The sequence below is a fragment of the Amphiura filiformis genome, chromosome 3 (genome assembly GCF_039555335.1).
Source record: "Amphiura filiformis chromosome 3, Afil_fr2py, whole genome shotgun sequence".
Taxonomy (NCBI): Eukaryota; Metazoa; Echinodermata; class Ophiuroidea; order Amphilepidida; family Amphiuridae; genus Amphiura; species Amphiura filiformis.
In genome coordinates, this window is record NC_092630.1 from 71,729,844 (window position 1) to 71,756,891 (window position 27,048).

Sequence of the window (27,048 nt, forward strand, 5' to 3'; positions counted from 1 at the left end):
ATACCTCTGGCTACATAATGTTTATGTACCAAATAGGCCTATTTCTTGCAGATTAATTCGTTTTAATAGCAAAAATATCGCCAAATTTTAATTTCGTTCTGGTGCACCAGAACAAAATTACAACACATTGTCTATGGAGCAGTGTAATTGAATTTAATTATTATAAAATTCTTGAACTTCTATCTTGCAGTTTTCTTTCTTATAATTTTTTTTCTTGTCTTCATCTTTAATTCTAAACTTTCTTCAATTCTTCCTTGAACTTTCATGAATTGAGTTTTACATTGATTGATTCATGGATTTATATCTGGGCATGTTGCACTCTGGGGATGTGTTTTTATAGTAAAAAGGTCATAGGTTATGGGAACCGTTGATCGCGCATGCGTGATAGAAGGGACGCCATTCATCAAATATGCTGCAGAAATACATTTGTTTTGGTTGTTCAAAACATTGAACAACAGAAGGTTTTTGTTGTGTTAACTACTGCCTCAGTGAGGGAAACTCCACAAGCGTCTTGAGAGATGCCGGCACGATATCGTGTAAGTGTCTTATATTCTCAATTTTGAATTCCGTCCATGTTTTAAAGATGTAAACAAGCTAAAATTGGTAGGATTTTTTGACATTTATTTTACCATCCATGATTCATGCATTGTTGACCATTCATGGATGATGGAGTTGAAACTTGTCCAAGGAGTTGTGCTGTGCTGACATGCTAATTCGTGCTCGAAAAAACTAGGGTGTGCAAGTAAAAAACCACTGGCACTGCCCCTGGCCCCCGGGCCGGGGTGCGCAATAAATAGGGCCTGGGCTGGGGGGTAAAATTGGGAGGGGGGCAAGAAATTTTTGGCGAATGTGTGTCTGTCATCGTCATCGACCCGGTCATCGGCCCTCAGTCAGACCAATGGATTCGATCCATGTACACATTCATGGGGCACCTTTTAAATAACGCTCCTAGAAAAAGACTTGGGGAAAACTGGTACGGAAACCAGGTCTTAAATAAAATTGAGGGTTGCCCGTCATTTGAATAAATTTGCCTGTCCTAATTTGACCTTTAAAACATCCCGGCCCCCCAACTCAACCCAAAATTGGCAACCATGAGAGTTACCAAAAAGCGCGGAAAAGGGGTTAATTTTTTTACCAGTAGCAAGGACCGCGAAATTGGCAAAATAGGGGGTATTTAAGTTGGATTGTCTGTGAAATTTGACTGTGAAATCAGCAAAATAGGGGGTATTTAATTTGCACTGTCCGTGAAATTTGGATAAAAGGGGTACTTGAGAAAATCTAGTAATTTTTTGGCAATATTTAGTGTCATTGAAAAAGGGGTGTTTGAAATTCTAGTAATTTAAAATGGGTGTTGGAAATTCTAGTCATTGAAAACCGCAAAAAGGGGCTGTTTTTGGCCAAATTTTGTCCTCGATTTTGTATGAAAAAGGGGGGTAAATTTGATGAAAATCATTGCAAAAGGGGTGTTTGAAAGATTTGGTAACTCTCATGGTTGCCAACTTTTGTGTTGAGTTGGGGGCGGGTAAAACATTTACCAGACATCTATGGCCCATTGGGGGTTCAAACTTCAAAGAGTTCAAATATGTGCTGATATGGCCTTGTTCTACAAATTGGGTTTACTAAAAAGGTCAATTAGCTTCTCAAAACATACAATTTATAGTATAGCATCTGTCAAAGGCATTAATTTTGCCCGTCCCAGGAGCAAACTGGCCGTCTAAAATGACGGCCAGACGGGTGGCTAGCTAAAACCCTGACGGAAACGCTCGATTTTTTAGCAAATTTTCCTGCTCGCTGCGCTCGCAACATACATGGTCGCATGTCATAAGTTGGGTACAATTTCCATTACATGGTCAAAAATGACAAAAAATGAATTTTTTGATATGTTGTATATATTGACAACCTCTAACAATTAACACCACTTTTAACCTTAGCACATGCTTAATTTTTGAGATAATGCTTAATTACTAATTAATTAATACACAGGCGTCTATGTAAATCTCAATTTTCAAATGCATTTTTCTCAACTCGGACCTCAATTACAAAAATGACTGTAAAATTTTTATTTTATGCAAGAATGTCATCAGATTTGGAGGATATGTTCTCAATACATTAATGCTTGAAATGAACTATTTAAAATAATTGTGCGTATGTTAATTACATTGTGGAGGTCAATGACCTTTTTACGAGTAATTAGAGAGATGGTTATTCTATTGTTGAGGAAATGAATATCAAGAAGAGAAATGTACATTAGCATATTGCTAAAAATACTGAAATTCAACTAGGGTTTCATTAAAAATGAAAAAAAAGGAACATATAACCCTTTAAGGTGGTACTACAACCCCTTGATAAATTTGTGAATATTTTTGCATTTTTCTCAAAAAATAATATCACACTGGTAACAAAAGTTTATGTATATTATAGGGGTAAGGAATCCAGTTACTACACTGGAATGTCAGTGACTCAAGACAAGCGGTACGTTATTTATGATAAGAAAAGAGGTACCGCTAGAATGTACCTCATTTCTTAACATAATAATGAACCCCTTGTCTTGAATCACTGAAATTTCAGTGAAGTAATTGGATTCTGTGCCCCTAGTATACATATAACTTTTGTTACCAGTGTGTAGTTACTGTTTGAGAAAATGCAAAATTAATCACAAAATTTATCACAGGGTGTAGTACCACCTTAAATAGTTAATAATTGTTTTAGGTGTACAAATTCAACATTCAAAGCTTTCAATACATCATACCCTCACTAGATTTGAAAAAGTAACCAGTAGTTTTGACATGCTGACATGTGAATTTTTACATAGGCCCTATTGCACACTCCCGCATCCGCCTGCTCCACATCCGCCTGCTCCTCCACCCCTGGCATTTTTCATTTCAACTGATGTGATTTTTTTACTGAATAATATATAATTATATGCTTCAGTAGACTGAAAGAGTATAAAATTAGGCTTAAAATGAGGTATCAACCACTGCTGTAGGATATGGGGTTACGGAAAGCCAATCAAATTTGTATCGCAATTTTCAGAAAAGTGTAATCCCTCCACCCTTTTTGCATACCCAACTTATGACATGCGACCACATATCTAGACCATTAATTAGGTTTGAAAATTGGGATCCCAAAAATTTGCCATGATGTGTAAAGAGGGTAGCCCGACACATCATGGCCCTACGTTGTTCCTTACTCACAGTAAGGGCGAGCTGAGAAGGCCAGTGGAAATCGTAGTGATGGAGGTGTGAGTACCTCGGGCTATGTAAAGGGAAGGGCATTTAATTGGAATGTGACAAGTAATTGAACAAATTGGTATAAATTATACACTGACGTTTCGTACAAAAGTACTTTTGTACGAAACGTCAGTGTATAATTAATATGTCAAAACATCGTAGAACAACACCAATTTGTTCAATTACTTGTCACTTTTACCTGTTTCGTACAAAAGTACTTTATCAAAGTAGTTTTGTACGAAACATCAGTGTAGGGGAGATTGGGGTTAGTTGAAACATTTTTCACAAAATCGTCTTTTTAACGCAAACCGATTACTTTCAAGAAACACTAACCATATCAGTATAAACATATACATGTACATGCTACAAATACAGCCTTAAACTTTATTGGACCTGCTTATGATTATTCATATAATCCAATTTGAAAATTTGAAAAAAAGTGTTTCAACTAACCCCACCCCTGGGGTAAGTTGAAACATAGAATGAGGTTAGTTGAAACACGGCTTATAAAAATTTCAAAATAATTATTATTGTGTTGTTAGGGTTATACTTCCCTTGAAGGCACCAGGGTTCGAATTCGGCTGTATCGCATAGCAGTTTGCTCCACATTTTGAAGTAACTGCTACCCAATTTTGCATTTGTATAGCACTTTTTATAGTGCTTTAAGGGGGTACTACACCCCTGACCAATTTTATGCCTATATTTGCATTTGTCTCAAAAATTATAGTACATTGGTGACAAGTAAGATATGTATATTATAGGGGCAAGGACTACAACTACTGTACCGAAAATTCAGCAACTCAAAGCAAGTAGTTATTGATTTATTGATCAAATGTTGGTTTTCCCTCATTTTTTACTGTAACCCCACAACTGTTGTCTGTGCTGAAATAAAATTTACAGTGCAGTAGTTGTAATCCTTGCCCCTATAATATACATATCTTACTTGTCCCCAATGCCCTATTATTTTAAAGAAAAATGCAAAAATAGGCACAAATTTGGGCAGGGGTGTAGTACCCCCTTAATATATGGAAGTATCCTGATTATGATGAATTGGCCAAAAACTGCTACGCAAAATTATTAAACGAATTCTTACCCTGGAAGGCACCCTTTAACATACAATCAGTGTGAAAAAATGAATAAATAAATATGTGGGAGTGCGGGTCAATACTTTGGACACAAGTTGACGAGTGTCACCATGGACCAAAATATGAGAAGCCTAAAATATTATAAAATGTACTTTCTGTGTGCACTTTTTGCTTGTATTAACTATTATTGCTTTTTAACCATATTAAAGCAATATTGAAGAAATGGAAAACATGTTACAAATTTTTATAAAGTCAAATTTTTAACCATATTTTTCTATGCGATTTTCACGTGTCAACTAACCCCACCTCAAAAGTTTCAACTAACTTGATGCCTATTTTTACATTTCAAAGTTCATTACACAAAATAAGAAATACAATAAAACTTTTATTTAACATTATTCTGGGACTTACTACTAGTGCTTATGATACTCAAAAAAAACCCTGAATCTTCAAACAACATGGAGATAATGCATCTTTTCTGAGGGGTATAAAAATTAGTCAGTAAGTCAAAAAACAGATATTCCTTTCCCAAGCCAACACTGGTGGGGCATCAGTGCTGTTGCTAATTTGGTGGATGACCCTTACTAATACCTATTACTAGGTGCCAGTATTTTACCAAATTAATTTTTTGTGTCAGAAAAAAATACACAATGTTTCAACTTACCCCGCGTTCCAACTAACCCCAATCTCCCCTATAATTATAAATGTCAATTAAAACATTGTAGAACAACACCAATTTGTTCAATTACTTGTCACTTTTACCATGCGATGTTACGTGGGAATCATAACTTTTTTCTGCATCATATTTAATGGGAATGGCTGTGTACATGTACACATAAAGGGGGGCAAGCGATTTTTGGCGGGCCGTTCGGAAATTTTACCCCCACCCGGGGGGCTCATAATTATTGCACAGCCCTTAGAATTTGTGATGACATGATGAGTTGAGGTTGGCTGCAGATCCCTCAGGATTGGTAATTGCTCGAGAAGTCTAGCCAAGAATTTAATCACCAATAGCTTCACATTCTAGGCTAGAGACCATTGCATTCAAACTCTAGTCGGATTCGCTGTCAAAGCATGATACCATGTAAAGCAATGGAAGTTCAGAAGTAAACAGCCAATCACGACAGGATACCAGCTTCAAAGCTTTCGCGTAGAACGAGCATACCGTATTTCGTCAAATAGTCGCCCCCCCTCAAATAAACGCCCCCACCACTTTTTTCAACCAAGATGTTTAAAAAATTCTGATATTTCCATGCTATCTTGTGTAGTAAGCTTACCAAGTTGCTCACATGGTTCATAATAGCAGCAATAAATGGCGAAAATCTGCATCGGCAACCCGGAAGTGAACCAAAAGTCAGTGTCAAAAGTTCATAGTTCGTCATTTTAGCGTGACTTTTAAGCTTACCTAATGATTTTAACGGGAATTGTCGTGCTAAAAATGATCTCTAATAAACGCCCCCCTTGGGAAAATGTAACGCCCGAGGCGTTTATTTGACTAAATCGGTATATGATGTACGATTATGCAGCGATTTGATGGTAAATTTACGCTAACGAATCGGGTATTTTCAAGCGCTTTTGACAACATTTTTTATTGTGCGATGCAATTCTGCATCTAATTCAAAATGCAATTAAATTTGTCAAAAATCGAGCTCTGTATTTTTCTGAGAAAATTCTCAACATCAGAGTTGTGGTGAATGGGAAATAAACAAACCTCCGACACGACGAAATGTTATTCTGGAGGTTGTTATTCCATCATTTCAATTTTATTCATAATACATCAACAATAAAAACAGATATTGAAAAGGAACATATATATGCCCCACAGTTAAGGCCAGACAGGAGAGATGAGAAGGTACACGGCCAGGCTCAAACATCCACAGGCATATTAAACAACAGCACAGTCAATACAACAAAATATAAAACAGGTTATAAAGGAAAACATCAAACAATATTATATATATAGAAAAATATTGCATAAAAAAGTTGACAGGGGCCCGACCCGAAACAATTGCACAAGATAAAATATGGTCAAAAAGACGGCATTTATTTTTTAAATCGACCAGAATTCCACGTTGACTGGAGATTTCGAAAATTTATCAAAGACCCGGGTTTCATTGGTTTTGGGGGGTTTGAAACTTAAGGGGAAAATGGAATTCAGGTTACACTTGTTAGAGCTTGTGATGAGGCCTCTACTGCCTATTTCAATACAAAATAACTTTGCATTTTTGCATCATATTCTTGCAAATCAGCAGTTAAACTAGCAATTTATTTTGTTTGTAATCAGGAGTAAGCTACAGGGCAGGTGGTATGTGGCATGAATTTACTAAATTAATTCAGCAATATAGGAACCTACTCTTATTAGTGAACACAAAAGTCCACTGAGCGCTCGTCATTCTGAGACTGAACAAATTTGTTAAATGTTTAAAATCTTCCTTCCAAATAATCGTTCAATAAAGCCAGGTGATTCCGAGGTCAATTACGAAAGCCCTGCCCCAGTTTCAATTCAAATATGGTAGCACAAAGCTATGCCTCAGGATGTGATGCACTGCCATGGAGATCAGGATGGGACACTATGTCAACAACTGAGAGCTCAACTGGCACATGTCTGATAGACCTACGGTACACACAATATAAAAGGCAACCACTCTACTCGGACTTGGTCCTATTGTCCATATTGTGTATATTTTGCAAATGGTTGCACATTTTTTATCTAGGGAAGCCTCTTCAAATATCACCGTGCTGCCAAGCTGCGTTGATTGGTCAGATGCAATTTCTTGTAGTCGCTTACATGAACGATAATGCAGTGAGAACACAGACATGGTATAAAAAAATTGTGTGACCCAGGATCGGTAAAAGTGAACTCCCACAAAGTACTGGGAAGTGGAAGGCAAATTGCCTACAGATTCGGAGGGTCCATGTATTGGGTTGATGTTATAGTCTACATTAATTACCAGTCATTATCCATGGACCTGAGGGAAGGTCTGACCAATTTTCTGAGTTGGCACATGGAATTACTGTAATTTGTTTCTCAATACGACCTATGGTTCAGAAGTTATGTGTACATCAGGTCAAGGGTCAACAACAGGCCAGGGGTCAATGCACTTTTCGGTACACCTGAGATGTCGTCATTTGACGTCACACTGATTTGCTCACATCACATACCGTATTGAACATCGTTACTGCGCATTGCAAGTCGTCGTGTTACATCAAATGACAACATCTTTGGTGTACTCACAAAGGCTTTAGGGATTTACCGAAAAGGTGAATTTCTTATTTGGATCAGAACCCCACCATAAGGCTAATGAAAGTCGATTCCTTGTTCCCCGTTACCCTACTCCGCTCAAAACCAATTGCTGGCCAAATATTTCATTATTTTGAATAAAATGTTGATTTCTAACAAACTTTAACATACAAATAAATAATTGTGGTTTTAAAATATCATAAATTTTCAGGGATTTTCTTTGCAGTAGGAGCATGGTATTTGGTTAATAATGAATTAATAAATGATGAATACCTACTCACTTCTCTGTCCCGCACTTTTTGATCTGCTCTGATCTCATCCCGTAAAAAATATTGTGAAACTTTTGATATGGTTGTACAATCACCTTCATGTGGTTGTAAACTACATCTGTAAACTTCAAACTGTGATTTATCACGTATACATGGGTAGTTATTGGTTTACAGTACACCTGTAACAGATGCAATAATGAAATGGTATGAAATAATGAATTTAATGAAAAATGAAATGGTCACCTGCACAGTCATGAAAAATTGTGTAACAGGAAACAAGGAATTGACTTTCATTGGCCTAAGGCAAGGTACTCCACAGTCCACGTACTTATGTTGCCAAAAGTTGTGCCTTGAAACATAATCTGAATCTTGTGTATATTTGTTTTCCACTTTACAGCCTAATACAGAATATAAGAAGAAGTTTCGATGGCATGACTCTGTAAAATCAGCCAGTTTTACTCCAGCACCAGATCAAAGTGCACCGAAAGCTGGCTTGGCATCAGGAGACTTTGGTAAGATCATAGGAAGGTAGATGCAGCATTCGAAATAGGGCCGGTCAGCCGGCCATTGGCCTGTAACTTTTTGGCCTGGCCGGTAACTTTTCTGACTGGCATCTAGTTGCCGGCCCGGCTGGCCGGTAACTTTTTAAGGTCAAGCCCGGCTGGCCTGTAACTTTTTGAGGCATATTTCGAACACTGGGTAGATGCCCCTATACATGCCACAGGAAGTTGTATTGTGACCTGTATCAGGTGATAAACATGTTATAAATTAAAGTCTTCAAGGACCTTGCTGATAATGTTAAAAAGCCCAAGAACATATAGATATATGGTGCTTGTTATGTTTATTAAAAAACATTAAAGAGATGTGGTCCGATTTTCATGTTTTGTCTTAGATTGAGGCCTACCATTAGTACAAAATGTTTTCAAATTTTGAGTTGTATTGCTCCATGGCCAGCAGGTGTGACATGAGAAGCAAGAATGTATAGCAATGCCCACTTCTGGTGTGGTTAGCAGTACCACAAATCAATACATTTTTGTAGTTTAAGGTGGAATCCCCCCGGTTTGGGTGATCTGGAATCAAAAGCTTGTATAGGTAAACTTAGTGAATGAAACTTCCCATAACTAGGTGGCATGTATACCTTGAATGTATACCTTCAAATCCAATACTCAGATTGTTGGTCATATCACCCGTTGCCATGGTAACGGCCGCCATATTGGATTTGGTGAATTTCAAAGGTAGAGGTCTTTGGTACATGATATCTCAAAAAGTATTTTAGCAATAGAAATGAAATTTTGGGAATGTGTTCTTCATAGGCAGGACTCGAATCTGAACTAGAATTATGATAATCATGTGATGTCTTGGGGGTCTACCGGGAGGTCAAAGGTCAAATTCAAAATTTAATAATTATTGTTGTATGCTATTTTGATGTTGCCATAGCAACAACATAGTTCCCAAGCTTGGAATTAAAAACTTCTAGTCTAATTTATAGTCCTGCATATCAGCAACACTCAGTTCAAATTTGAAGTCCATACCTCAAATACTTTTTGAGATATTGTGTTCCGTGTGGACATGCGTTTGCGAAAAAAAGTGTTCGAGATATCAGCAATTTAGTGAATTTTAGTCTAAAAACACTGTTTTTAGGATTTTTTATATTTTAGAAACACTGTTTTACTTTAATTTTGATTTGGAAAAGACACACTTGAATTATCACAAATAATGATGAAGATTTGAGGTCAAAATCTTGATCATTTTTTGAGATATGAATTTTAAATGGAAAAAGCGTTAAATATCGCAGCTTGAGAAAACAATAAAATACATAAGAATTAATTTAAAAAAAAATTGCCTCACGAAGTTACATTTTGAATATAACTTTTGAATGGAAGCTCGATTGTTGCCAAACAAAAGCAAAAGAAAGGTATTTCTTTCCTTAATTCCAATTTGTAAAGTTAATTTTTTTTACCACAACCGGGGGGATTCCACCTACAAAAAACATCTTGGGTGTTAAATTTCACTTGGATAACGAGAAGATTTTGAGCTTTCTTCTGATACCAAAATCTCAATATTGATGAAGAAAAATGGAGGATGAGACTGTTGATTGGGTCAAGTACCTTTTTTATTTGAATATTTTTCATGCAAAAATATTTTCAGGATACACACCATTGCGAGTTAGAAACTCAATGCCAACATGCTTTTTAAACATTTAACCTTTGAATACAATACACTTATGTCACCAGGTTATGTGCGATCAGAGTTCAGAGAACCAGCCCTCCAGCGAAGGGGTAAACCATTACCAGGCCAAGTCACCCACACTGTCAAGCACATAAATTATGGACCATCAGATACAGAGAGCGATGACATTGGCAAGGCAAGACCACATATCTTGGCATCGGCAAAGACGTACAAAATACCTCAACACCACACAGCAGCTGATACGTAAGTTCATGTAGCAGGCGAGACTTGTAGTTCGAGAACCGCCTTGTTACTTCAGCATGCCGAAAGAAGACCACTATAAATCCTATTTTGGGGAAAGCTGCACACATTTGGCATAATCCGCAATCTCATTTGAATACCTGAGTGGAAGAAGGGCCCAACTCCAATTTTTACAAAAATGAGTTGGACCCAGCATTTTATTGACAGCAGATTGTGCTTCCTTGTGTGTGAAAGATGAGCCAAAATCCACCCTCCAAATAGTCTTCCAAGTATGCTTAAGAGCCAATCTCCCTTATTATGTACGGATTTGCGATACAAAAAAAAATAGAATTGTCTCTAAAAAATAATTTTGGTACATATTAGCACCAACAACTCACATGTAAAATATGAGGGTGCACAGCGCCCTCGTTCAGCTTAAAAAAATTCTTGAAATTTCAGCCTCTCTGAGCCTTACTTGCAAATGGTAAACTTTGGAGGTGCATAACATTGTGCGCCATCATCATCCCAACCTGCATTTTGCATTTTTTAAAGTACCAAATGGTTACATTACAAAAACCAAGAAAAAAAATTGGGATCTTGATGGCGCACAAAATCAGCAAATCAATGATTTGATGAAAAGCGCCCTCGTGCAAACTTCAAAGCATCATAACGGTCTGCGCCATCAAGATCCCAAGTCCGAACAAGTTTGAAATTAAAGACCTCCATGGCAAGTTTCATTTTTCAGCAAAAATTTTTTGGGATTTACGTTGGCGCTGGAGTTAACAGAGGTCAAGGTCAAAATTTCCTATTTTAGCACATTTTGCACACCTGTATTATTGCGCCATGCGCGTCACCTGACTCTCCGAATAGCATTTCATCAAAGAAGAGGTAATTCTCTGCAAGAACTGAAAAAATTAGCTTGGGATCTCTTGATCTTCATATTTTTCTGATTTTTTGAAAATGGACTTAGCCTCATTTTGGAGGTCAATTTGACCTCTTTTCCCCACTCGCTGCACAATGTGGGCTTTTTCTGCATCACAAAAAGATGCGCCAACAAGATCCCAATTTTATTTTTCATCGTCTAGCTTCTTTGGCGACCAGTAGACAAAAAACAAGCAACAGCTAATTGGGATCATGTGGGCGCACTAATATAAAAGAGGTCGAAGGTCACGCTTTGTGCCAAAGTGATGCATATTTGCCTATGTGCAGCATCGAAGTGGAACTTTGACCATAATAAAATGTCGCCAACAAGATCCCATCTTACTTTTTGGATGATTGGATAAAGGGGCTTATGTATAACTGATAACAAGTAAAAAAAAAGTGGGATCATGTGGGCGCACTAATACAATAGAGGTCAAAGTTCATACTTCATACAAAAGTAACCGATTTATAGCCTAAAGTTGCCGAATGCAGCAACCTTTCACTCAAATTTTGCAAAATATGACTAAGTATTTTGACAAAAATTTTTTTTACTCTCACCAACTACCATGATGGAATCAGCATCATCTGAAATGCACTCACACAAGTTTCTATGAGACATGTCTGGTGATCCCCATTGAAAAAAAAAATCGCACAAAGTATGAACTTTGACCTCTATTGAATTAGTGCGCCCACATGATCCCACTTTTTTTTTACTTGTTATTAGTTATACATAGGCCTGCTAAGAATACGCGATTTTGGAGGCCAAAAACGCACCCCGATTTTCCAAAAACGCAAAAATCCGCGATTTCCCGCCAAAAACGCAAAATCTAAAAAAAAAAAAAAAAAAACATCCTAGCTTTTTTTTTTTTTTTTTTTTGAGTTTTTTTAAGACAATTTTATTTGGAGAGTCCCTGGACTAACATCAAGTGCTACCATCATTAAAAAAAATTTGAAAAAAATTAAAAAAAAAAAAAAAAAAATTAAGAAAATTAAAAATAAAATTTGCGTTTTAAAAAAAATATTTTGCGGATTTAGAGAGTCCCTTGACCTAGAGTGAGGTACTACAATCATTTGTGGCTGATTTTTAAAAAAATTGGAAAAAAGATACAAAAAAATTACAAGTTTGTATCCAAATGGGACCGATTTGTAACTTGTGTTCACTGCATAGTCTATTGAAAAAATAAAAATGCATTGGTTTTGTACACAAGTCTATATCTTAGATAGATTTTGAAGTGAACACAAGTTACAAATTGGTCCCATTTGGATACAAACTTTTAATTTTTTTGTATCTTTTTTCCAATTTTTTTTAATTTTCTTTTTTAATGATGGTAGCACTTGATGTTAGGTCCAGGGACTCTCCAAATCCGCGAAAAAAAAATTAAAATCATAAAAAAAAAAAAAAAAAAAAATTTTTGTTTTTTTTTATAAATTTTTCAAAATGTCAAAAAACGCAATTTGAGCCAAAATACGCAAATTGCGGCGCAAATAACGCAATTGCGTATTCTTAGCAGCCCTAGTTATACATAAGCCCCTTTATCCAATCATCCAAAAAGTAAGATGGGATCTTGTTGGCGCACATTTATATTGCGGGTCAAAGTTCCACTTTTGTGCTGCACATAGGCAAAAAAATGCCAATTTGGCACAAAGTATGAACTTTGACCTCTATTGAATTAGTGCGCCCACATGATTCCACTTTTTTTTTTACTTGTTATCAGTTATACATAAGCCTCTTTATCCAATCATCCAAAAAGTAAGATGGGATCTTGTTGGCGCATTTTTATTATGGTCAAAGTTCCACTTTTGTGCTGCACATAGGCAAATATGCATCACTTTGGCACAAAGCTTGACCTTTGACCTCTTTTATATTAGTGCGCCCACATGATCCCAATTAGCTGTTGCTTGTATTTTATCTACTGGTCGCCAAAGAAGCTAGACGATGACTAATAAAATTGGGATCTTGTTGGCGCATCTTTTTGTGATGCAGTAAAAAGCCCACATTGTGCAGCGAGTGGGAAAAAGAGGTCAAATTGACCTCCAAAATGAGGCTAAGTCCATTTTCAAAAAATCAGAAAAATATGAAGATCAAGAGATCCCAAGCTAATTTTTTCAGTTCTTGCAGAGAATTACCTCTTCTTTGATGAAATGCTATTCGAGAGTCAGGTGGCGTTGGCGGCATAATAATACAGGCGTGCAAATATGTGCGAAAATAGGAAATTTTGACCTTTGAACTCTGTTAACTCGGTGCGCCAACGAAATCCCAAAATTTTTTTGCTGAAAAATGAAACTTGCCATGGAGGTCTTTAATTTCAAACTTGTTCGGACTTGGGATCTTGATGGCGCAGCCTGTTATGATGCTTTGAAGTTTGCAGTAGGGCGCTTTTCATCAAATCATTGGATTTGCTGATTTTGTCTTCATCAAGATCCCAATTTTTTTCTTGGTTCTTGTAATGTAACCATTTGGTACTTTAAAAAAATGCAAAATGCAGGTTGGGATGATGATGGCGCACGATGTTATGCACCTCCAAAGTTTACCATTTGCAAGTAAGGCTCAGAGAGGCTGAAATTTCAAGAATTTTTTAAAGCTGAGCGAGGGCGCTGTGCGCTCATATTTTACATGTGAGTTGTTGGTGCTAATATGTACCAAAATTATTTTTAGAGACAATTCTATTTTTTTCTGTATCACAACCCCCCTTATTCATGTACATAATAAGGGAGACTGGCTCTTAATCATGGTTTTCATGGAAGAAAGGCCCAACTCCATGGAGACAAATATTAAATTTGTTCATTTTTGTTCATCCACAAAATCTGCTTTTCACTGCAATAAACTTTCTTGCTAACATATTACATGCTTCTACTTGTGCAATTAATGGATGACCTGTGGAAAACACATAATTATATCACTGACCCAAGAGGATTATTACCCAACCAATTTATGCATACCTGCCAACTGTCCCTATTTAATAGGGACTGTCCCTATTTTACTCAAACAAAAAGCATAAGAGGCGAGTTTACCATGTAAAACCTATTTTTGCAAAAATACCACTATAGAAATTGATAGGAAATTCAGGAATGTCCCTATTTTCAGATTTTTTTTCTCCCATTTGTCCCTATTTGTGAGGTTTTAGGGTTGGCAGTTTATGTATACACAAACTGTTTCTTTGTAGATCTTTGGACAGAAGAAAACCAACAGTGCACATAAATGGCAATCTGAAACCATCAAGAAAACCAGTAGGGCACACAAATGGGAACGCAAAAACATCAGGGGTACCCAGCAGGCACGGAGGAGCAGCTACAGCTGGAGAAGTGTCAATGCATCGAAAAGAGAGACATGATAGTGGGGGTAGAGCAAGTGATGCTAATCATAACAATAATAAGACAAGTAGACGTGGTAAGACGTCACCAAGGGGATCTGACAGGGCTGCAAGAAATGGATCGGCAGCTGATAAGGTAATTACACAGTTTTATGTCTTGCGGTATGTTTAAGTGATTGGCGGAAGTGATGTCAAGGAGTTAATAGAACAGAATCAACAGTTAGTGTTGCCCCTATAAATCAGGCAGTAATACATGTATGTATTAGCTAAACGGTGATAATCAAACCAATACCAGAAATATTTGGTGTGTTCTGGTGTGTTGAGATCTCACCAGACCAAAATTTAAACACCCATTGTGGTAATGGTCTGTTTTTGAACTGTTTATCTTTCATCTATACAGCAAGCAAATATTTGTGCACCATGTATTTTTGCCCAAAAATATGTAAAAAAATTTTTAAAAGCCAGCATTATCAAATGATTTTATTTGCAACACCCTTTTCCAATATATGATGCAGCAAATCCAAAGGGGGACTTTGCAGCAAAGTGCTTTTTAAGGCATGGATTAAAATAGATATTTTAAACAAATAATGAAAAAAAAAAAAATTGGATGCTTTTACACTTATAAAATATGAATGCCTTGATCAATTTTAGCAAATGAGGTGTCATTTTAAAGCTTGTAAAATGCTTTCAAAGCAGAAATACTTAACTAATAATTGACTTCACCTGCAAAGGCTACCCTTTTGATGTCCTGCATCAATCATTAAATCTGTATTTGAAGGGGTCGGGTAGTCAATCCACTTGCATGGATAATCCCTCTTGCGTGGCTGAATCACACTTACCATTTTTTATCAAAATTATTAATGAATATGCAGAGTTCAAACAAGCTTTACATTTTCACCAATTTACTAGCTGCAGTAGCTTGGCATTAAAATAACATTAATTTATTAAGTCCTGAAAATCCATGCTTACGACAATCGCATGTCACTTTTCATTTTGCTTGAATCCCTTTTTCAGGCTTTTCTACAAGTGGGGGAGGGTTTTTTCTGTTAGTGGACCTGGGGATTGAGTGGCTAAAATGTGTCCCCAAGTAGGCAAGTTTGGCATGTTTTTGCCTAAACCCAGGGCATTGAACTGCCAAAGCCACCTCGTGGGCAGACATGCACATGCACTAGCATGAGATAGGAGATGATAGGCAATGAAAAGTAGGTATAGACAATGCGACATTACTGCAATTAATTAGATACTGAGACTAACTATCCATGTATACTGTTAGAACTATTTAAAATAAAGATGATATTGATTTTGATATTTCAACCTTTTATAAAAAATTTTGGGGTGCCCGATGACATGTTTTTGACATACTTGTTCTTGAGTGTCAAATACTATATTTATGTGTGTAAATTTCAAAATAAAACTCCCAACACAATTGGTCTTAAGGCTTTTATTAAAATAAACAGAGATTCTGAGTATTTCATTGCTAAAAAAAAAAACAAACTCTCTTGCCATTTTAAGTAAATGGAGATTTGACATCTAGATTTCTGGTATTTTGGTTTTATTTTTAAAAGTTTGTAGACTATGGTTCTAGATTACTTTGTGACCTTGTGCATATGTACATGTTATAATTAGTGTGACTGGGTAGAAGTGACTGCATAATTTGTGTAACCAATTACTAACCATTTTTGCTACTTTTTTTTCTTCTTTTTTTTTTTTATGTGTGATTTGTTGTTAATTGTCTTAATTCCTTCTTGTTTTTGAATAAAAATCAATAAATATTGAAAGATAAAAAAAACTATCCATACAGAATATTTGTATTACCTGTGTCCATTTTTCTTTCCAATCAAACAGGTTCAATCTAACATAGCATTACAGTATCAAGCAGGGATTCACCCAAACAGACCAAAAGGGGCTAAATACTTATCAGAATATCAGAGGCAATTTGAATGGAAGAAACCTGCACCTAAGGAGTCACCACTTATGGCTGCTGAACAGGTATGTTATAAACATTGTACTGTCACCTGTGTTGGAAATAAAGCTAGTCCTCTGGTTAAAATGCAGGTGGGCCCATAGATCTTCAGACCTAAGGACCACAATGATCCATAACATAATAAAAAAATAAAAAAATGCAATATTTTCCCAGATGCTGTATCATTCACAAGGTCAACACAACTGTGCTCTTACAAAACCATTCTGGGTCTTTCTAATCTTCCCAATAGAACCTGACCTGGAATGATATTTGGTTGTGCAGTCAAATTGGAAAAACCATTACCAGTTTTCTACATAAAAATAATGGCTTACACTCTAAGTTGTAGTCCTTTTCACTCATATCCTTTCATGCACTAGGCCTATTCCAGGGGGTATGAAATAATACATTAACCGTGCAACTGATGGTCACATGTTGATCATCGTAAAATCTGTCTTATTTTAGGGAAAAGTTGTATTGTGTGTGAGTTTGTATATGTATGTATGCATATTGAAAGGCTCCATCAGTTTGGATCCATATTGCCGATGTTAGGACCATTGGAGTGAGAAAGTCTGAGCCCTATACCAAACCACAGTGCTTTTGGGAGAGTTTGAGCATGAATGCAAGATGATTCTAAACTGTCCCATGAAATTCATATGTATTGGTCATTGTCCCCCATTCATATTTTGTGAACTGCAGAGTGCAAAGAAGATTCCCTTTTCTCCGATAAAAACAACACCAGCCAATATCCTTATCCTAATCAACAAAATTTTACATGCTAGGGGTTGATGATTATTCTGATGTCCCGCTGGTGCAAGTACCCCTGGAATATGCATAATGGGATATAGGGAAAACGTGTGTAGGTATTGTAATAAAGTAAAGTTATTTATTTTACTCTTTGGTTGGATCTAACAGCTTGCATTGGAATATTTAAAAAATAATCTGTGGTTTGTCTTTACTTTGAAAATTACTATATCATTAGGTGTGTTTTTTTCTTCTCTTTCTCTGAAAACAGATGGTTTACAGGTCGAACACCAACTTAGCCCCATATGTTCCAGATAAGATCGCCAGAAACACAGAATATCAGAAGCAATTCAAGCCATGGCAACCACTGGCAGCACCACCACAAGATCTGCTCATGGAAAATGCACAGAAGGAGATCAAAGCAAAATACATGGTTAAAACAAAGGTAGGCCTAAATATGTAAGAACTAGTGTAGATGTCAGAATAAAACCATTTTTGTGCCCAATAAAAAAAAACACCACACAATTCGACAGACTAGCATATTGGGACCATGGGAGTCACTATTTTGCACAAATTAACTATAACCTAATTGAGTATGTAGTATTGTATATTACCAGTGTTTGAAATAAAGCTGCTCCTCTGGCCAAAAGCCTTTGTAAATCACTGCAGGCCTGCTCAAACCCTATGCTGCTTGCCCATGATATATTGTTACCAAAGTCTGACTTGAACTAACTGAAAAGTCTTAGCCCCCTGTCATATGAAGTGTCCCATATCTGTGGACCAGTGTGATGGTAAAGTCTTCAAACTGATAATTGTGTATTATGTGTCAATTATACAATTGAGAAATTGATGAGAGTCTGCAGATTTCCAGAATGACCCTCTTAATCTGTGTCCCCAAACTTTTGTAATGCAAGAAATTGCTAAAATGGTGGAAATGGTCCATTTTTGGCCAAATGAGTTCATAGGTTAAAAACCATAGGTCAAAGAAAAATGTTGTGTTGACTTTTTCGATCCAGACATCCATCTTAGTAAATTAATACACTTTCCAAGCTGCATACTATGTCATTTTTCAAAAAATTTCCCATGTAAAAATTACATTTTTTGGTCAAAACTGAACAAAAATCACCAAAAAATGGCATAAAAACAACTTTTCCCGACTGACCAACCCAACTTCTGAAAGTGATCTATGGATAAGCAAACAATTCATTTTTTTGGCCTAGTGCTAAATTATTGAATTGTGCACTCTCTGTCAAATAAAAATGATTTTTACCCGAACTGTTAAAACACAACAAAGGACTTTCGTTTAAAGTACCTCGTCAAACGTTTGGTTTGTTCTCTTACCCATAATGTTAACACACATAATTTCTTATTTATCTTTCCAAAATACTAGAGCAAGAAGAGTAAAAAGAGTGGTACAACCCCAGACAAAATGCTTGCTGCAGGTGTACCGTCTGTCACATCACATGAAAACATAGAGCAGCTGAAAGCCTCACAGAATCCTCAACATCCTTTCTTTCCTCACTCAACTATTAGGTAAGTGGAATCCACCCAAATAAGTTTGAACTAGAGTCTGAACTCTTTGACTAATGCTATGAAAAATCTGCAATATTGGATTGTTGTGCATAGTTCTAAATATTGTACCCTGGTAATTTATTGGTAAACGTCCTAAATTGAATGATTATTAATTGGCATTTCGAAGATTTCTGTGTAATGGCTAATTTGCATAATGACACAAATAACATGCAAAGAACCACACATAATAGAATTATTCAAACATATTTGTTATTCACTGAAAGGGTAACAAAAAATAAGATGCGACATCTTCTAAAAAGTGAGTTTCCTACTATTTCTGCCTGGTGATCAACATACTAGGTCAATTTGATTTGCTGTTTGTAACTTGCTTTCAGCTACATTTACGTATTGATCACAGGCATGAGAATTTTCAGGTTTAAGTCTGAATTCGGACTTTTTTGTTGCCAAATTTCCGCACTTTCTTTTAATTTCAGCCTGTTTTTAGCCCAATTTCACACACTTTTTCAGGCTTTTTTCAAACACTTCAGGTTTTTTCATGGATGATCATGCTCATGCCTGGTATCACATATATATTTACAGAAAATGGAGATCCGAGTATAGGTCTAACTATAAACCGCCTCAGAAGTTCAGTTATGAAGATGGTGTATGGAAAGGAGCTGGTCCCCCTCACATCCAGCCCAAAGATGACTCGCATTCGGATGCAGAAAGACGTCAGACACAAGCAGCTGCAGCTTCATCATTACGTAGAACAAAATCACAGCATGATTTGCCCAATTGGTTTGCAGAGGTAAGTTACTAGCAGTGATAATGTGAAACTTCCATGCCTTTACCATGTGTGCATGCTATTGCGCTCCTCATGAGTGTTTTGTTAAGCTCCTGTTTGGCATTTCAGCTCAGGTCACAGTGGCCTGTTAGGTAGATGATAGAGAGAAAGCTACCTGACAAAATTCCAATCTTCAGGCGCTTGCTATATCTAGTTCTAGGTTATGACAGCTAATGTATCTTAGATGGAAGTGATTCAACTTTCATCATCATTGGTGATACTTACGCTCCACATCAGATGATGAGAAAGGAACAGTATTTCAAAGCAAAATTTTCTTGTCAGTGGTTTTTAGTGTAAAACATGTACCAAACTTTTTATGCAATATTGAAGATCAAGGTCACGAATATATTTGTGAAGTGAGTATTTCAGCCCTTCAGTGATATGTCTTTAACTTTAATTTAATCAGGTATTGGAGTTACGTAAAAAAGCTCAAGAATATCAGCAAAGAGCCCGTGGTACTCACTTCTCAAGGCAGCATGCAGGTCAACTGATTGCCCAGCAGGCTCAGATGTGGGATGCATCAAGTACGACAGCTAGCTGGACGACAAGTTCACTGTCAGCATTGTCAGCAGAAGCTGAAAGAGAAGGGTAAGGAAATCAGGTTGGGAAAGGTCTATGTAGTATTGTGTATGGCGTGGGGTGCATCACCCTGGAACAGTTTGAACACAGAAGAGGTTTTTATGAAATTTAACATTCCACACAGGGCTGTTCGAAGTATGTGCAATGGGCTGCAAATAACCTAAATGCATTTGATAATGTATCTCTTATTGGTGATAAAAATCACCAGTCAATAGGTTCAAATGTCGCAAAACAAAATTGTGTATCATTTGCATAATAGGTGAACGCTTACGACTTATTCAGCAATCAAAATCAGAAAAAACATGGCCAGGTTTGACGGTCCGTTTAGCGTAGATGGATGTAGGTGCATTCGTTTTCACCAATAAATGTGGACTAACCTAACTCGTAAAGTGCAGACACACAGCAACCGTGGATGTCCATGGTCATAAGAGAGCGGCAAAGGGCACTACATGCTGTAATAATGCGTAAGGGGTATTATAGGTCCCCTATCGTAAGTCTAATACCAGGTCCACGGTGTGGCGATTAAATATTATATCTTACCACAAAAGTCCACCCTTTCAATAGTGAAATGTCAGTACATAAAGGTCCATGGTTACGCTGTTAACTACATAGGAGGCTCATAGGATCCACGTCTGTCGGTTGAAAGGGGTGTGTGTGTGGGGGGTGTGTGTATGGTAAGCAATATGTGTAACAGATGCCTCCACAGTCACCAAGAGGATGCAAATATTGTAATGACCTGGGTGGGTATAATACATGACACAGTAAGATAGTGTAATTTCATGTTTGCATCCATACTATGTTGAGTGACTCTGCGAATATGTCCATATTTCAGTAGCACACTATCTGCTTAAATTTGACATGCTCGTTTTACGGTCCACTTTTGAGTAAGTTTGTGCTCAAGTGTATTTGTACATGTGGGTGAATGTATATGCATAGTCTAAACTTCTTAATCTTATGTGACATTGTGTTTTTAAACAACATTAGAGTATTACATGCTGCTGAATACATATTTGTTTTAACTTATTTTAAACGGATATGCTTGCAATTCCACTACCTTGTCACACACAGCACTAGGATACAAGCACAGCCCACTAGAGAAGCAGTCCCAAGCAGGCCTGCTGCACCTGATCAAGATAACAATAATAATGAGTCTCCAGTAAGGAGGAAACTAGCCTGGCCAGAACCTGATGAAAGATTGGCTGATAAACCATCTGCACCCATCAATGCAGATCATGATTCAAGGTTGGTTGGTTGGTTGGCATTTTCATTTATTTGAAATTGATGTTAGAGCCATAAGTTTTCTGTTTTCCACTTTTGAAATTCCATTTTGTCAATATGTCACTTTCCGTCTTTTTTTCAGTTTTCTTGTGGCTTTCCTTGTTTTGTCCGTTTTACCATGTTTTGTCCATTTTAAAAGAAGTTTAAGAAAGATATATTACAAACATTACCACACTTTTTACTTTTATTTTAGTGAAAACAACAACAGACACATTTTTGGATTTTTTTCTTTGTAAAATACATTGACAAACAAAAATGACAAAAATCACTTTTTTCCATTTATTTCAATTTCATTTTTCCAACTACATGAAATCCTGTTTTCCATTTTCTACCTCAGATTCCATGAAATTTGTCCGTTTTCCGTATCACAGAAAACTTATGGCTCTAGTTTATGTTACCCTTGACTAACCAATCATTAAACATGACTGATCATTCAGTCATTAATTAGCCTGTTGTGAATAATAGCCAAGTTTTCTGATGGCCTGCATCTCCTTGCTTTTCAAATTCAGCAATATGGAGATTGAACATGAATGATTTTGGCTATTTAATCAAAGAGTAAATATACCTTATTGGATTGTCTTGCAAAGGCCTGAATTCAAATGATCATTGGCATCTTCAAGCTTGAGGGATACAATGATTGGCGCATACAGCACTTCGTGGGCACGATTGCCACATCACATTACACACAGAATGCACATGAACAAGTACTTTGCCAAGTACATGCTAAAATAGTCCAAAAAGTACACCATGAATTTCAATTAATTCAAGTATTTTATAACCTCTTTGTGTAAACCATTCTATCAGAGTCTTAAAGGCTTGTTGAGGTACAAGTATTATATTGTGTTTTTTTGTTGTTGTGAATTATGTACAGCATTGGTAGAATTCCCACACCAGATGGTTTCAAAGGCTCAGTGTCTGCATCCTCTGATGACTTTGAAGCCATAGAATCCAATGGAAGACCACCGACCCCTGAGCTAAAGGAAAAGGGAATCGAACAGCGCCATCATCTGCAAAGAACCACACCGGCTGTCGGTAAGTGCTGTAACTGGATGAAGATTAAAACTAATTAAAAATGAAAACTTTGGGAATTTTGTAACTCTTTTGCTCATATGCAAAGATCAATTTGGACTTTCTGTATTGTGGGGACTTACTTCAATGACTTCACTTCAGTGGACCATTGTAAATCATACAGTACTAATGCCGTCAAGTTTGCACAATGTTTTCACAATTCTGACTTGGCTATTAAAGCAAATTTATTGTGTGATTAAACCTCGTAAGTTCCATTCAATATCAAAATTGGCTTGACAAACAGTGGAAACATCTTTAAAAATTGTTCTGTCATTGTGTATAATATAAATACGTTTGTTTCCTTTTGCATAGGAGGTGCCATTTTAACATCCCCAAAGCCAGTCAGGAAGAGCCCTCCACCACGCCCATCAGTTCCTGGCCGAACGTACGCACCACCTAAATCGGTGCCACCAAGGCCACTAGGTGCAGCCATTATACCTGGTGGTACAGACAAAGGATATGATGTGTTTTCAAGTGATGAAGATGGTGATGATGACCAGCCCACTCCTAAAGCAAACACACCAACAAGACAAACACTTGCTCAACAGACAAGGGTAAGTCATCAGGTTAACCTTGAATGCCCAGTTGATTTTCAAGTGGAAAATGTCCCAAACATGCTGCAAATTTAATGTAGCCTTGCACAAATAATGCCATAGTTCTTAAAAGTGTAAACTTTGTTAATAGATTCCCCTTCTGGTTATTTCAAAATATTTCAGGTACAGTGCTCTTACTCTAGTACAGTCAGTGAATAACGTCAGAATGTATTCTGTTTAAAGTTTTTGTCAGAGAAGAACGGCACTTGTTTACATTTTGAGAGCATGCAGAGCGTAAACACAGAAGTGGGGTTCTGATTGGCTGAATCAATCGTCTGACAATCATAGCAACAGACCAATAATCTGATTGGCCGATTGTGCGTGAAATCGTTGGTCGGCGTAGATCGGCGCCCTTAAAGTGAACACAAAGCTCTGCGTATGTCGCTCATTAACCGAGCGCTTGCGTCTATCTGAGCAAAGGAGTGCTGTTCATCTCTGAAACCCAGTGTAGTGCAGCTTCAGATTGTGTGCATGTTCACATTTATAGAGACACTGTATATGTGCACGATTGCCAACTGGGCTAAAATCATTATTATAAATGTGTCATCATTTTAAATGCATTCCACCTGAACTTCTCAAAACACTATGTCATTAATTAAGTAGGTTTAATATAATATATACAAAAAATGTGTTCTCCTTTCTGTAGGTAATTAATAAATCATCCCCACCACCAGCTGGCATATCAACCAGAGACCCGCACCCCTTAAATGCCAAATTAGCATCACCCACCTTCCAAAGACACTCTAGGAACTTTTTTGAGACAAGTCCTGCCGTGCCTGAGATGGCCAAAGGTATCAGTGACCCACCGAGACCGCACCAAACATGGGCGGCACCCAGGGTGGGGGTAGGGTTCACGAGACGCACTAGTGGCGGAAGTACTGGGGAGATGACACCCACAACATCAGAATCAGGAAGTGTTGATGATTGGGAGGAAAGAGGAGGCGGTGGATCGGAGGACGAGTTGAGGCATGTGAGGACTATGCCAGCTGTTAGAGATGAGATGAGAATAGAGGATAGACCACGCCCAGCAACCATGCATGGAGCAAGAAAGGGTAAGATTATGTAATGATAGTAAATGAATGTGTTAAGTATGGTTAAGATTTGTCAATCTGTACGTGAAGTTTGATAACTGATCCATAAGCACCTCTAGTTACTATGTAGCATAGTCCATCCAATTTATATCAATAAACAGAAGTGACTAAAAACCAGTAACTGCTCACTAATTGATAATTGCCCCTTGTGGTCAGATTCACAGCTTTGGTGATATCTGGCATATGTGTGTGATAAATTATATGTTATACAGAGCTAACTGTTGTTTTGTATGTCAAAGGGAACTATTAATTGGTCAGTGCCTTCAGGAGCTTACATGAGGATTTGTAGTTGGGCATTGCACAACAGGATTCTCACCTCAATAGATGCAACAATACCAAATTGGGGTGCATCTGTCTCATGTCATAAAACTAAAAGAAATTTAAAAGACACTGTTAATTGAGTATTTAGTACAATAAACCATTACTATGTATTGCAGATGCCATGTCTTTTTTCAAATGTTAAATTTGTTGTAAATGAATACTTCTGCTCCTTGTCCATCTCCAGGTCCACTGGATAGGCCTAATTCAGGAAGTATGCATGGCAGACCAATGACAGCGTACCCACAAACCAGGCAAGCGGCAGGTGAACCCAATATCCCTGCCGCTAATCCAATCACCAGATTTGATAATGAACAACCTGCATCAAAAACATGGACAGTACCCAGAGAAACTAACATCAACAGAGGGCAACCTAACATTCCCTCACGTCATATGGACGACTCTACGGTGTCCAATAAAGGTAGCGATAGACTGTCCATGTCAGGTATCTCGTCCGTTTCAAGTTCAACATTAGCGTCAGAAGTTTTGGAAAGAGCGAGGAAACGGAGAGATGACTTCTGGGGTACACCGTAGATGTCACAACCAAAGAAATTATGGGAAAATGTGAATATTATTGATATTGTATGATTCATTCAAATTGTGCTTGTTTTGGTTGCTCCTTTGATGACGACTCTGAATGTACTGTATAGTGGGATGTTTTTGCTGGGGTTAATTTTTCGTGATTTTCATCAATTCTGGACAGTTACGTGCCTGTTTGGCCGCGAAAAGCGCAAAAATAAAACTCCCACAAAAATTGCCTGCTATACAGTATGTTGGAGTAAACAATTTTATTGCTTTATTAAGAGCATAATATGGATGTAGTGTGATATCAGCAGGGTTACAAATTGAGTGGAACATCAATTGAATAAGCAGTGTGCATTATGGCAGTTCCTTCATGTGCCAATGAAGTGTGAGTCCCTGTGTTGCACTCTCCTCAGTGCCACACTGATGGCATGTGGAATAGGTTTCAAATTGAGTCTTTATGCAGGCCAAACTTGAGTACAATTGATGAATGTGTTTGTGTGGGGGTGGGTATGTGATGGTATCAGATAACTCACGTAGTAGCTAAATGGTTAGAAGGCAAGGTCTAATGTCCTACTTCTAACATTCTAACATGATACCAGCATATATCAATGTGCATTGAATACCACAAACTAGTTTCTCATGGGTTCCCAGCCAACCTTTTTTTTTTTTTAATGTGCCCTATTTCTTATATATATATTTATTTATACCATTTGACCCTTAGGCCTGGCACAGCCCAATATTGCAATAAATGAAAGGGAGGCCAAATCAGACCACTTGCAGACCCAATTCAAAATTGTATCACATGTGCCACCTTATGACCCTGGTTGGGAAGTCCTGAGGGATAGCCTTTGTTCTCTTACATTTGGCCTGCTTAAAGTGTAGATTATGTTGAACAGTATTATGAACTCTCATGAATGATATGTAATTGGATGATAAGTGTCAACATTGTTGTTATAGGTAATGGTCATATACTACTAATTGAGTGCCAGTCATAAAGCTGTTATTGATGACACGTTTTGGGTGTACATCTGGTTGATGTGTAATGGAAGCAGTATATCCTGGAATCGCTCAATTGAAATCAGCTTAATCACAATTGCTGATGAGAACTGATCTGGGAGAAACCAGCTTGCAACATTTGCACAGTAACTACGTACCAGCATTTGACCACCCAGGAATTTGTCTCTTGACTTGCGGCAACAGCTAGTATGATATGACCTGGCAATGCTTGGATGAGCAAATCTTGTGTATTCATAGAGCTGAATTTATACTCCATCACTGAGCGACGAGCGATTGTTTTCTAGCCAATGACGTAGCGAGCTTTTCGTTGCTTTGGGAAAAGCTCACTACCTCATTGGTCAAATATAATCGCTCGCCGCTCAGGGATGGAGTATGCAGCTTAAGTGTCTCAAAATGTTGAGCATTTATTTAATATATCAGATTATTCTCTAGACAATGTAGTATCATTGCTGATGAAACAATGGTCATTGCAATGTTGTTAAAAGATGTGCTGTAACTAAGAACTGAATATATACAGATGTGTGATTGAAGCTGAATTTATATCAGGGACAAAAACAAGAGCATAAAGGCCAGTATTTGTGTTTTTCTGTTGTCATAAGTGTTCCAATTTTGGTTCTCCGCTGTGAATTTGAGCTGAAGTGACTGTAGTAATTTTCTCTCTGCAAGTTAGTGATGTCAACCCTTTGAGGCAGCAGTTTCACTCCCCTATCTATTCGGCATCTTTGAACATGCGCGTATGTATGCCAGTTCTAGGAACAAACGCTCATGATTTCAAGCGGCATCCAATGAAATGTGCACTGACTCGCCGAGAGCAATGCCCAGAGTAAACATACTTACTATGTACTTCATCCTCTATTGATCCCCTAGCCATATTGGTGAAAGCTGCACCATCATAAAGTGAAGAAGATTTTGGGTATGTACTTACTTATATGTACCTTGTTTTTTGGAGTGTAATGCTGATTACTGCTTACAACTGGCATGAATAATTATTGCAAAAGCAAAATTAGTTTTGGAATTTTGAAGTTATTGACCAACTTCCAGTTTAACTCAAAA

The 27,048-nt window shown here is 37.3% G+C and overlaps 1 protein-coding gene across 1 annotated transcript; it reads left to right on the plus strand.

Moving 5' to 3' along the window:
• Positions 1-386: 386 nt before the first annotated feature.
• Positions 387-27,048, plus strand: LOC140149064 (nuclear protein MDM1-like). Its single transcript, XM_072171219.1, has 14 exons — positions 387-536; positions 8,223-8,337; positions 10,060-10,258; positions 14,320-14,602; positions 16,312-16,455; positions 17,442-17,615; positions 18,561-18,703; positions 19,283-19,490; positions 19,933-20,114; positions 21,174-21,347; positions 22,255-22,415; positions 22,764-23,005; positions 23,691-24,096; positions 24,641-27,048. Exons 1-14 carry the CDS (start codon positions 519-521, stop codon positions 24,985-24,987), a joined length of 2,796 nt encoding a protein of 931 aa, XP_072027320.1. The 5' UTR covers positions 387-518; the 3' UTR covers positions 24,988-27,048.